This window comes from Oryx dammah, unplaced genomic scaffold (genome assembly GCF_014754425.2).
Source record: "Oryx dammah isolate SB20612 unplaced genomic scaffold, SCBI_Odam_1.1 HiC_scaffold_20, whole genome shotgun sequence".
Taxonomy (NCBI): Eukaryota; Metazoa; Chordata; class Mammalia; order Artiodactyla; family Bovidae; genus Oryx; species Oryx dammah.
In genome coordinates this window covers 45,294,028-45,307,797 of record NW_024070204.1, presented here as the reverse complement: position 1 = coordinate 45,307,797, position 13,770 = coordinate 45,294,028, and the positions used below count along the sequence as shown (strand labels likewise).

At 38.5% G+C, this 13,770-nt stretch overlaps 1 protein-coding gene across 1 annotated transcript in view; it reads right to left on the bottom strand.

The window, feature by feature from the left end:
• The window catches only part of ITGA2 (integrin subunit alpha 2), a 108,808-nt gene that overhangs the window by 54,084 nt on the left and 40,954 nt on the right, over nucleotides 1-13,770 (bottom strand). Inside the window, exons 3-4 of the mRNA XM_040262260.1 lie at nucleotides 6,563-6,672; nucleotides 3,442-3,533 (exon numbers count right to left, since the gene is read on the bottom strand). Coding sequence (XP_040118194.1) covers nucleotides 3,442-3,533; nucleotides 6,563-6,672 — 202 coding nt within the window. The remainder of the gene's footprint in view (nucleotides 1-3,441; nucleotides 3,534-6,562; nucleotides 6,673-13,770) is intronic.

Genomic DNA, 13,770 nt, shown 5'->3' with positions numbered 1-13,770 from the left:
TTAGGAATCATTTCCCTTCTAAGACACTAGGAATCATCAACTCTTGAAACTAACAAGTCAACAACGCCTTTGAGAGAAAGTGCACTGGAGCCCACAGAGGGGAAGGAGAGGGTGGCAGACGTGCTGTACCCAGTGGCAGGTGTCTCAGGGACAGGGACACTGGGACTGTCAGTGTAGGGAGAAGCCCATCAGCTGCTGCTGCTGCTAAGTTGCTTCAGTTGTGTCCGACTCCGTGCGACCCCATAGACGGCAGCCCATCAGGCTCCCCCGTCCCTGGGATTCTCCAGGCAAGAACATTGGAGTGGGTTGCCGTTTCCTTCTCCAGTGTATGAAAGTGAAAAGTGAAAATGAAGTTGCTCAGTCATGTCCGACTCTTTGCGACCCCATGGACTGCAGCCTACCAGGCTCCTCCGTCCATGGGATTTTCCAGGCAAGAATACTGGAGTGGGTTGCCATTGCCTTCTCTGAGCCCATCAGGTGACCCACCAAATCAGAGAAAAGGGGATATGTCCTTCCAGAAAACAACCAGGAGAAAAAAAGGGGCCAAGTTCATTTTTTGTCTCTCAGTTACCTGGGTCTCACCTGCCTCATCTATAAAATGAGGATGATCAGATCTCCTAACTTAAGGCTGTTGTGAAGACAAAATGAGTCTATGTCTATGAAACAGTTAGAACTGTACTGGGTAAATAGCAAACGATTTGTCATTGTTAGCCAGACTCATTAGCATTATTATTCCTTGAACATATGTCTCCTCCTGTCCCTTCCATTTTCACCATTCAGGACAAATCATAAACCCTGTGTCCCCATGGGCCAGGCAGGCAGCTTGGGCCAGGTGTAGATACCACAGTGCGTGAAGAGCCCACACCTGCTGTGCAGGGCAGACCACTGTGGCTCCGGCCCACTGGCTGCCATGAAACAGGCCCTGTGCGGCTGAACCTCTCAAATTCTCAAGGAGGATCAAAGCAAAAACTTTGTGTGAAAACTTATAATTTAAAAAAAACAAAACCCTTGAAACACTACATGCTAAACAAATACAAAGGAGCTCATGAACTGCCAGTTTCTAACTCTGCAGTTATGAAAGCATTTCTTTGAGGACTTCAGAGCTACCTATGTCCACTCCCTAGAACCTTCAGTCATCCAAGCTAGCATTTGTCTTCTTGTGCACATCATACTCCAGTTATTAGTATCACCATTAACCCAGTCCCAAAGCTCTCCCTTGCAGTAGCCCTTGAACAGCAAGAACTCCTGATTAAGTCATGTGGGAAATATCAAGTGTCTGTGTGTTAGTTGCTCAGTCATGCCTGACTCTTTGGACTGTAACCCATCAGGCTCCTCTGTCCATGGAATTCTCCAGGCAAGAACATGGGAGTGGGTTGCCATGCCCTTCTCCAGGGGATCTTCCCAACCAAGGGATGGAACCCAGGTCTCCTGCATTGCAGGCAGGAAATAGTAGGTTAAATACAAATCATTAGATGTGGAAGGAGAAAAAATGGGGAATACAAGTCTAGTAATGATCTTTAAAAATCTACAAAGTTTAACCTTATGTAAAGCTGTGGAACAACTATTAAAACTTAACTAAAAAGTGTGGACTTGCAAAAAGTGATTGGAAGAATGAAAGGGAACTTATCTAACCCAGTTTAATTGTTGGTAGCTCAAAGGAGAAGCAGCTGTGGTCATATTTCATGCTCAAAGAGCAAGGCATAGTTTTTCCCTTGTAAAACTGGTTCATTTTGCCAATTAGGGGAGAATCACAATTGATGCCTTGGGTATGTTTACCAAATGAGATACCAATTACTGATTTCCTACATCCGCACCCCCAAATTGGTTTAGCTTAATTACCCTGAAAAACACTAACTCATGAAGTATTCAAAAATATTTTTTGGTTGTAAAAGCACTGGAAAACAACATTAAGGAGTTGAAATTAGAATATGCCAATTGTTAATGCCAGAACAACATTCCAACTTTAAGCCCAAAACTTAAGAAGGTTCAAAAAATGTGATGATTGTCAGTCTTTTCCACAATATTCTTAAGAGTATCTTAAGATTTTGACCTTTTAGGTATGGAAAGGAAACCTTAGCTTTTTTCTTTTTCCTTTATTTTTTTCTCTTTCCCTCTTTCCTTCTACTTGCTACATCGACTATTAAATTAACCTCAAATTCTCTTCAACTTCATTTTATATATAAGGTTTATAAAAGGTTTTACACTTATGTAAAAATAGATAAAGTTACAGATTAAAAATCTGATAAGTTACAGATTAAAAACTTTGAAGCATATTCTGTAATTCCTATACCTCAATATATTTTCTTTTTTAATTTATTCAACTTTAAAAAAGGAAACCAGAAGACAAAACAACACTATGATAAAGACTTCAGAAGATTATAAACCAGGAAGATTCATTGAAATACTCATGTATGCATCGATCTAACATATATTGTAAGCAACACCTAATTCACTAGGTGGTACCAAAGTCTAATATCTCTCAGTAAAAACAGAATCATATTGTTCAATATTCGTTACATTTTTTAGAGAAATCTGTTTATATACACAGGCTTTTAAGTCAGAATGTCAATGCAACATGTCATAATTAAGCTTTCTAAGATGATTTTAACAGCAATATACAACTAGGTTACACCTACATGGGCTGGTAGAAATGTCAAATGAGGCTGGGTTTTTGTTTGCTTTTAAACTCGTTTTTTCTTTCTTTTATCTTTGGGTGTGTGATGATTTTTTTTTTTTAACATAGTCGTGTCTTTTAACAATTTTCTATATTATTTTTTTCTGTTAGTCCCAAGGTCAGAAATTCTCTCAGAAAACTTCCATTTTCTTTTAGTTTTTTAGATTAACTCTTTACTTCACTTGGAAGTATATTTGGATATGCAAGATATTCACCAATTAATTGTCCCCAGACCACTTATTAAATACAGCATTCTCTTTTACTCTGATTTGTGGTGGTCTTTACACAGTATTCTATAAACTAAATGAGAGTAAATGCTAACATGAAATGAGTCCAGATCATTGCTTTAAATAATATCAGAGTGGTCAATGATGATCAGAAATTATTAGAAACAAAAGGACTTTGTGGCTTTGAAACCTACTTTCTGAACTAGCTGTACCTATCCAGAATGTTTCTACAGGAAGGGGAAACGAGAGCTAGAATTCTGTTGTTATCAACAAATGCAAAACACATTTTTCAAGGGCAAAGAATCGTTGTTCCTTCTGCTCCCTTTCTCCAAAACGTTCTGTGGCAACATTTTTGCTAAATATCTTAAGATGCTTACATATCAACACATTGTTCTTTCATGTGGGCTCTCCTCTAGCATAACTTATCCAAAATTCAAGTTCGAACATTTAAACCTCAAGATTTGGTTTGCTAGGAGGGATGGTCAGCAGACACTGACTTCATACCTGAGACCAATGAGAATCTGAAAAGTAATCACTCACAAGAAATCCTCCTGTTCCCACGTTCCTTGTCAGTGTCAAGCCAAGGCTCATGTTGGTTTTCATCTCAGTAACATTGGGCATGCTCGTGGAAGCTTTCAAAGGGGAAAAGATTTTTTAAAGTGGTTAAATTATCATTTATTTAAAGACTTTTTTTTCAATGTACACTCAGGTTTATATGTAGCATTGAGTTTAGTGCTCATGATGTGTAATAAAGTGTATGGAAACGAGATGTTTCCTTGATCTGGCTGCTCACTTAAACGAGTGAGGCTGCAGAATGTGATCCGTGGGGGTGGGGTCTGCAAAGGTCATGATGACGCCATCTAATGCTTTATTCTAGATCAGAAAAAAAACATTCTTAGAGTGTTATCAAAGAATGCCATATGGTAGAATCTGGCCCAAAGCAACAGTAAGTGAACTTTAGAAGGCCAGCATAACACTAGCATGTAGAATAACAGATAAATCTCTCCAACCTTCTCTCTCCCATTCAGCTAAGGCATCATTTGTTGTATCCATTCTTGACCTACTGAACATTGAAATTCTTTTCAATAATATGTTTTTCATTATCCTCTAATCTCTGCCAAGGTACATATGTGTACCTTGTGTGTATATATGTGTACCATGTGTGTATATATAAACATACATGCACACATACCTGTACACCTCACATATTAGTTTTTCATGATCCTCTAATCTCTGCCAGGGTATGTATACACACATATATAGACACATACACATATACATATATATAAAATTACACTATTTCTTTAAACGTATATATACATCATTTATCCTAAACTGTGTGTCTTCAGTCATTTAGTTATGTCCGACTCTTTGTGACCCCATGGATAGTAGCCTGCCAGGCTACTCTGATGGTGAAATTCCAGGCAAGAATACCGGAGTGGGTTGCCATTTCTCATTCCCGGGAATCCTCCCCACTCAGGGATCAAACTTTCTTTACCAGTGCACCACCTGGGCAGCCCTAATCCTAATTATCTGCTCATTTATATACACATGCATAAAATTTCTAAAAATAAATAAATAAATAAATAAATTTTATTTTTTTAGGGGTGAGAGCTCAAAAGTTTTATTATACAGTTTATCCCCTATTTCCCAGGATGCCCATTTTAAAACTTCACCCTTCTCAAGCCTCTAAATTCAACCCAGATTCCATCACTCTCTAGTGCAAACAAGATAATCACACTCAAAGGGTAATCTCAACTTCATTCATCTTTACCTAACAGTCCTTTTAGAATTCTGACTTGTCTCTTTCCTCTGTGTTTCAGAGAAGGGAGCATTCTTCGTAAGACTCATTTTCCCAGGTACCAGAGACACTAATTTCATCCAGTTAACTTCATTCTTGATTGGTCGTCACTCCCTTTTATTGCCTCCTTCCTCTCTCCTTACAAATATGATCAGTCAGTTCAGTTGCTCAGTCGTGTCCAACTCTTTGTGACCCCATGGACTGCAGCACCCCAGGCTTTCCTGTCCATTACCAACTCCTGAAGCTTGCTCGAACTCATGTCCATAGAGTCGGTGATGCTATCCAACCATCTCATCCTCTGCTGTCCCCTTCTCCTCGTGCCTTCAACCTTTCTCAGCATCAGGGTCTTTTCCAATGAATAAGTTCTTCACATCAGGTGGCCAAGTATTGCAGTTTTAGCTTAAGCATCAATCCTTCCAATGAATATTCAGGACTAATTTCCTTTAGGATTGACTGGTTTTATCTCCTTGCAGTCCAAGGGACTCTCAAGAGTCTTCTCCAGCACCACAGTTCAAAAGCATCAATTCTGTGGCGCTCAGCTTTCTTTATAGTGCAGCTCTCACATCCGTACATGACTATTGGAAAAACCATAGCTTTGACTAGATGGACCTTTGCTGGCAAAGGAATGTCTCTGTTTTTTAATATGCTGTCTAAGTTGGCCATAGCTTTTCTTCCAAGGAGCAAGCATCTTTTAATTTCGTGGCTGCAGTTGCCATCTGCAGTGATTTTGGCACTCAAAAAATAAAGTCTGTCACTGTTTCCATTGTTTCCCCATCTATTTGCTATGAAGAGATGGAACTGGATGCCATGATCTTAGTTTTCTGAATGTTGAGTTTTAAGCCAACTTTTTCACTCTCTTTCATTTTCAATCAAGAGGCTCTTTAGTTCCTCTTCACTTTCTGCTATAAGGGTGGTGTCATCTGCTTAGCTGAGGTTATTGATAATTCTCCCGTCAGTCTTGATTCCAGCTTGTGCTTCATCCAGCCTGGCATTTTGCATAATATACTCTGCATATAAGTTAAATAAGCAGGGTGACATTATACAGCCTTGATATACTCCTTTCCCGATTTGGAGCCAGTCTGTTGTTCCATGTCCAATTCTAACTGTTGCTTCTTGACCTGCATACAGATTTCTCAGGAGGTAGGTAAGGTGGTCTGGTTTTCTTGTCTCCTGAAGAATTTTCCACAGTTTGTTGTGATCCACACAAAGGCTTTGGTGTGGTGAGTAAAGCAGAGTAGATGTTTCTACTTATAGGATCATCTCCTATTTATTAGAAAAATTGTTTCTTAAACCTGCTTGCTATCTTATTAAACTATTTTGCCAATTCTCCTTCACTACTTAACTTCTGGAAATAGAGGTCTGCTTTTGTGGATAATTAAAACCCAGCAATTGCAAACAATTACAAATAATTCCAAATAGTGATTTTTTTTTTTAGTAGAACAAGATCATTTTCACATGATCAGAAACAGAGTGTTCCTCAGCAGCCCCCAAATTATCCCTAGTACTGATGTTTCTATACTGAATGGTTTATTTTGGGGAGGGAGAAAAGTATAAATAGTCTCAGATGTCTGTTAGTAATCATCAAAATCATCCTAAATGTTGGTGGAAGCTCGTCCACAGACTGGGCCAGATGGTCCAGGAGGCAGCATGTTTCCCACACATCTTACTTAATTAGGTCATCAAACTGTGTTGGAAATTCAGATACAGTTGGACCCCATGTGACTACAGAGATAAAGGCAACAAAAGCTGAATATATTTCTTAAAGACAAAACTCTGACTGGTTTTGTTGTCTTTTTTCAACTGAGTATATAACAAGATTTTGATATGTATAAAAAAACCACATTGCTAATTATAACTTACTTTGCAAATTCAATTTTTCACATGTAGTGGTGGATAGATCAACAGGACATTTATATACATCTCCCATTCGGTTCTTAGGAAAGCCACTCCATGGTGAACCAACCAGTAACCTAGAAATAGGGATTTTATTTTCCATTAGACATTAAATGTTAGCTATAGTTTCTTAAAGGTAAAGCTGACCACAAAACAGTAAAAAATCCACATTAAATTTCAGTTTAATAAGTGAACAGTTTCTATTTGCTCAGCTATAATTTGTTCTTTTTCTTTTCTTCTTAGCTGATGAAGAAATTGATGAACTTCTGCAGTACCGCTGTCCTGCCACAATACCTGGGAGGTCTCTCTAAACCATTTCTTTCCAATGGAAATATAATGCAAGTCACAAATGTGAGGCACATATGGAATTTTAAGTTTTCTAGCGGCTGCATCAAGAAAACAATAAAAGCAACAGATGAAATTAACTTATTTAAATAATATATTTTATTTAACTCAGTATATCCATACTAACTTGCTATCAATATTAAAATTACTGAGCTATTTAACATTCTTTTTCCATACTAAGTGCTTGAAATGCAAGGTGTATTTTATATTTTAAGCACAATCAAGTAACATGTCAAGTGCTCAGTGGCCACCTACCATATTGATCAGTATAGAGAATGAAATAATATTAAAATCTGAAGCAAGAACTAACATTTGTTGAGTGTCTTCCATGCCCTAAGCACTTTCATATGTTATTTAGGGAGCACATAAGTTATCCAAGTGGCTTTATGTTTTACTGTCTATATAAGGGAATGCTCAGCAAAAATACAGAGCAAGTATACTGTGGGTCTCTTCTTATGTGCATTGTGTTTATAGCTGGAATACAGAAGCAGAGGTCAGAGATAGGTGCTAACATTTTCCTTTTGGTTAGTTTCACTTCCTACAGAGCTTTCCAAAAAGATACTAAGCATTTCCTTGTAGAATAACTGGACATTTCTGGCCAAGAATGGACAGAAAGAGTCCATTTAACAGTCTGATCCTTAGAAACTCCTGTAGGTTAACTACTCAGCAGCAACCAGTGACTAAGGAAGCATATTTGACTCAATGTTTTTTCCTTGTCAAAGTTGGGAAAGATTAGATCATTGATTTATGAAACTTAAATTCTTTCATGATACTTCTGTCTAAATATTTTGTCATTACTGATTAAACAAAATGTGCTCAGTGCTAGAGTGAATTAAGAGAAGTCTAAGGCACGTTTATGTCTACTAAATGTAGTAAAACTGTTTTAAAAAATAACAAATAAAAAATAATAATCATAATGAATGGAAAGATATTAATAAATTGCTCTTTTTGAAAAAAATTTAAATGGTCAAAGGAAGCTAACATGGATATGGAAGGATGAAGCTGGTAGCTGGCATTCTTATCAGAGGGAGCAGCATAAACAATCATGGAAAGAGGGAAATACAAATTATTTTGAAAGAGTTAATGATTCAGTAATAATCTTCTCCCCTTACCTTATACAAATAGTCTCAAGCAAGTATTTTGTAGAGGATTCTAGAAGACTTTAAACCAGTTAACTTTGATTATGGTTAGAGTTGCAAGTTTTTGTCTTCTTATGAGTAGATACTTAACCTAACTTATCTGTTAAAATATTGTCTATAGAAATAATCTACAAGACAAAAAGACCACCTAATGAATAGGAGAAAATATTTGCAAATGCTAGTCAAGGCTATGGTTTCTCCAGTAGTCACATATGGATGTGAGAGTTGGACTGTGAAGAAGGCTGAGCGCCGAAGAATTGATGCTTTTGAACTGTGGTGTTGGAGAAGACTCTTGAGAGTCCCTTGGACTGCAAGGAGATCCAACCAGTCCATTCTGAAGGAGATCAACCCTGGGATTTCTTTGGAAGGAATGATGCTAAAGCTGAAACTCCAGTACTTTGGCCACCTCATGGGAAGAGTTGACTCATTGGAAAAGACTCTGATGCTGGGAGGGATTGGGGGCAGGAGGAGAAGGGGACGACAGAGGATGAGATGGCTGGATGGCATCACTGACTTGATGGACATGAGTCTGAGTGAACTCCGGGAGTTGGTGATGGACAAGGAGGTGCTGTGATTCATGGGGTCGCAAAAAGTCGGACACGACTGAGCGACTGAACTGAACTGAACTGAACTGAAGACCGATAAGGGATTAATGTACAAAATATAGAAACAGCTCCTATAACTCAACATCAAAGGAAAAAAAAACTAAAAATAAGGGCAGAAAACCTGAATATACATTTTCCAAAGAAGACATACAGATGGCCAACAGGCACACAAAAAGATCCTTAAGATCATTAATTACCACAGAAATGCAAATTAAAACCACAATGAAACATCACTTCACACCTATCAGAATAGCTATCATCAAAAAGACCACAAATAATGAATGTTAGTGAGGATACAGAAAAAAAGGGAACTCTACGACACTGTTGGTGGGAATGTAAATTGGTGCAGTCACTGTAAAAAACTGTGGAGGCTGCACAAAAACGAAAAATAGAACTATCTTGTGACCCAGCAATTCTATTCCTGGGTATATATCTAGAAAAAAAAAATGAAAATGCTAATTTGAAAAGATATGTGCACATCGATGTTCATAGCAACATTATTTACAATTGTCAAGATATAAAAGCAACCTAAGGGCCCATCAATAGATGAATGGATAAAGAAATGTGGCATATATATATATATACACACACACACATACATACATATACATATATGTATATATATGTAGGTAAAGAGTCTGCCTGCAGTGCCAGAGAGTTGGTTCAATCCCTGGGTCTGGAAGATCTCCAGAGAAGGGAATGGCAACCTACTCCAGTATTCTTCCCTGGAGAATTCAGTGGACAGAGGAGCCTGGAGAGCTGCAGACAGTCACAAAGAGTTGGACATGACTGAGCAATTTTGACTTTCACATACACATACAGTGGAATACTACTTAATTATAAAAAGGATGGCATTTTTATTATCAAACTTTATTTTAAAACTTTAGCATGCAGTCTATTTGACTGAATGAATTTTTAACTATAGAATATAGTTGGTCCCCTATAGGATAATGCAGCTCACATCACAAGTTCAACTTAAACCTTGAATTTGGAGTAAAGCACATAAGAATGTTGCTAAATGTCCTCAATCACCACTTTGTTGCACTTTGGGGAAAGAAAATCCAGAGGTAGTGGGTGGAGATAGATGCTCTATTGCTGCTGAGTCACTTCAGTCGAGTCTGACTCTGTGCGACCCCATGGACTCCAGCCCACCAGGCTCCCCCGTCCCTGGGATTCTCCAGGCAAGAACACTGGAGTGGGTTGCCATTTCCTCCTCCAATGCATGAAAGTGAAGTCACTCAGTCGTGTCCGACTCTGTGCGACCCCACAGACTACAGCCCACCAGGCTCCTCTGTCCATGGGATTTTCCAGGCAAGAGTAAGCTGGAGTGGGGTGCCATTGCCTTCTCCAGGAAATAGATGCTACTTAAGTAGAATTTCACATGAGCTATTTTAAAATGTAAATCCTTTTCGATCTGAATTTTTGATTAATTTTCAGCTAATAAATTCTAATGGTAACATTATAACAAGGTTTTATAAACATGCATCTGTAATTTTTATTTTAGTCACAAATACAGTTTTTTTGCCAAAAAAAGAGAAAAAAAATGACATTTTGCCATTTGAAACAACATAAATGGACTTGAGGGTACTATGCCAAGGGAAATATGTCAAACAGAGAAAGACAAATACTGTGTGATATCACTTATATGTGGATTCTAAAAAAATAAAACAAACTAGTGAATATAACACAAAAGAAACAGACTCACGGATATAGAGAAGAAACTAGTGACAGCCAGTGGGGAGGGGGAGGAGGAGGCACAAACTATTATGTATAAAATAAACAAGCTGTAAGGATATATAGCACCATACAGGAAATAAAGTCAATACTTTATAATAACTCTAAATGGAATATAACCTTTAAAAATTGTGAACCACTATGTTGTACACCTGAAACTTTTACATTAATAATATTGTACCTCAACTGTACCTCAATTAAAAAGTAACACATCAAAATATTGCCTATAAAGAGGAATGCAATAGCACCAGGCATATAGGTTAAGATTTCTGAAAAAGATAGAAACTGATATGTTGGCTATAAGTCCCAATATTTGCTTTAGTGAAGGAAGAGAATCAAGGAGCAGGATTTGAAGTGTATGTTTGAGCATATCTGATGTTCTTCAAATTCATGACAACTCAGAGAAAATTAGGAAACTTATGAGGATTCTATATTGTAAAAACTATCTTCCAGCAGCTTGATTTTCTCCATTTGTACAAGACTGTGGTCTTCATTCCATAGTGGGACTATACAGAATTACCTCTAATCTTTGTGTGCAGGATACATCTTAAAATTTAAGAAAGAAAGAGACTGAAAAATGAAAAAGAATATATATATGTATAAAATGGAATCAATTTGCTGTACACTTGAAACTAACAACATTATAAATCAACTATGATAAAAATTTTTTTAATTAAAAAATGAAAGAAAGAGATAATCTGCCCTTTGCTTTCTTTTCCAGGCCTGTTTTCTTCTACTTTCCTGAAATTCTGTATTTTAGTCATTAGACTCTGATCTGGTGGAGAAGCTGGGTTCTTCTTGCTTCTAAACCTTAACATGTGCTGTTTCCTGCCTGGAAAAATTCTGCTCATTACTTAGGTCTCCCATTAGACAACCACTTCCTCCAAGAAGTCACCTGGTTCTTCTACATTTGAACAAGGTAGATTTCCTAAGTAATTTCTTAGCCTCTGAGCTTTCCCTGTCCTGGTTTTCATCACATTACCCTGTAAGGGCCTGCCCCCTGACTAAATACCGCCCGCCCCCACCCCTGCTCCCCATGGAGGAAAAGTCCATGGGGACTAGGAATCCTGCCTATAGCACTGAGTGACTAGGTGTCAAATGAATGGATGAAAAAAACGAGTGAAGAAACAAATGGGTGATTGATTCAACATTATTTTTTAAAATTTCTATTAGAGTTTAGTTGATTTGCAATGTTGTGTTGATTCTACATTACCTGGCGCTTCCCTTGTGGCTCAGCTGGTAAAGAATCCCCCTGCAATGTGGGAGACCTGGGTTTGACCCCTGGGTTGGGAAGATCCCCTGGAGAAGGGAAAGGCTACCCACTCCAGTACTCTTGGACTCTATAGTCCATGGGGTCACTAAGAGTCGGACACAACTGAGCGAATTTCACACACACACACGAGAATTCTCTTGTCAAGGAAAAGTTGAATAAAAAATTTTTATTTCTTTTTGCCTGAATTAAAGATAAAACAAGTAAAAAAGAGGTGAAAAAACTCCACCGAGTTGAGAAGAAAGCATTATATGGGTACTCTTCTGTCAGTTGTTCCTGATTCAGTCTCCACGTAGCTACCATGTGTCAAACTCATGTCTTTATTTTTTAAACAAAGGCTGACTGAGGAGTCTGTAGGGAACAACACAGCACCTTATAGCAAGAACCTGTAACAAAAAGTGTGGCTTTGCCCCTTTAAACTGTGGGAATTTATATTAATGACAGCAAATCTTACAACAACTGATGCTGTATAGGAGGCTTTCCGAACATTATCAAGTTCCTGTGCCAAATGGGTGTGAGATTATTTTATCTCCATTTTACAGATGGAATCACTGAGAGAGATGAGCAACTTACTAATATTTACATGGCTCGTGAAAGCCAAGCATAACTGATTCTGACATCCAAGCTCTTAACCCTTAGGCTATTTATTCTTTTTCCTAAATAGTGGCAAGAAGGCCTGGCAAAGGGCCCAGGTTGGGAAAACTGTCTGAACAGATGAGTTGGCTTCCAGAATCATAAAGGAGTAAAAACTGGAACCTGAGGGTCAGACCCACACCTACTGAGAAGTGGGTTGTAGGCCTTGTCTGTGCTGTACAGTCAGGTAAGAACAGCATGTGTTCAGATAGCACCAAGTGTGGTCATTCAGGCAGCTTCTGTTGTACACCTTTCCTATCTATCCTTAGCTTATTGCAGAGAAACACACCGAGAAACCGTAAGTTGAATGTTTCCCAGCTAAAATTTAATCATTTTGTTCTTCTGGGCCTCCAGCCGTAGAGCTGCATCAAACTAGCTACCCGTTTTCTCAGTGAGAAAGCTCAAAAGGCCACCTGCTGTTTCCTACTAAGTCTTCCCTGGACACTGTCTCTTGGCATCCCTTCCACCTCACCCCAGAATTCAGGGTTGGATAACCTCATGGTGCTGGGGGGTTATGACATCTCTACCACCACCATGAGAATTAGGGTCCCTGCCCCTGCCCCCATTCATCAGACAAGAAGAAATGAAGCCTCTGTGCAGCTATATGCCATTTAATGAGAAATTCATGAAAGGGCTTGAGAGTCTCACACAGAACGCAGAGAAATCTCTGGCAACACCACCCCATATTAAACTCTTAACACAAAACAATAGAGGACAGTGGCAACCGGACCATCATGTCTGTTGAAGAACAGCAATGGTGTTCTCACTGTGTATGACTCACTGTTTAACTACTGAGAACAACATTAGTAAGTAGGTAGTCATAGGTCATACTAGCGATTACAGGGAAGGTTTGAAAATCCACTGCCCACCTCCTTTTTTGGCAGTGTTTCCAGCAGATTCTCCTCCTGTCTTGCACCCAGTGAAATCCTCGTTCCTGACAACTCTCCCTCAAAAGGAGAGGTTATGACATCACCCGTGGCTACTCCGAGGGAACTGTGACATTCTCAAATTAATCAGACAGGAAGATGAGGGAGGCAGGTATATTTATCTACAAAAGTTTATGTAATCAGCTATAGCAGGAAGAAACATGCCAGGAGAGAATGTTATAAAGGTGGGGGACAAGACACCTCAGCGGGTAAACTAAGTGTGGCGAAGCCTCTCTGAAGTAACAGATTTAATTTAATCACAACCAGGCAAAGAGCTGCATAAACAGTTGTGTGTGATGATTCTCAAAACAGAACAAAATCCCAAGATATAAACTTCTCTTTTCCTACAGTGAAACTGGGAATTCTTCCAAGACTACTTAAAATAACACTTACTGTTCAATTATCTTGTGGGAAAATAGTGATTATATAGAGTTCCAAAACATAGCCAATTTGCCCACCTCCAGTGGAATTCAAAATACTTTGTTTAGTTAGTAAATAGTATTTATGGTGGTGTAGGTAGTTT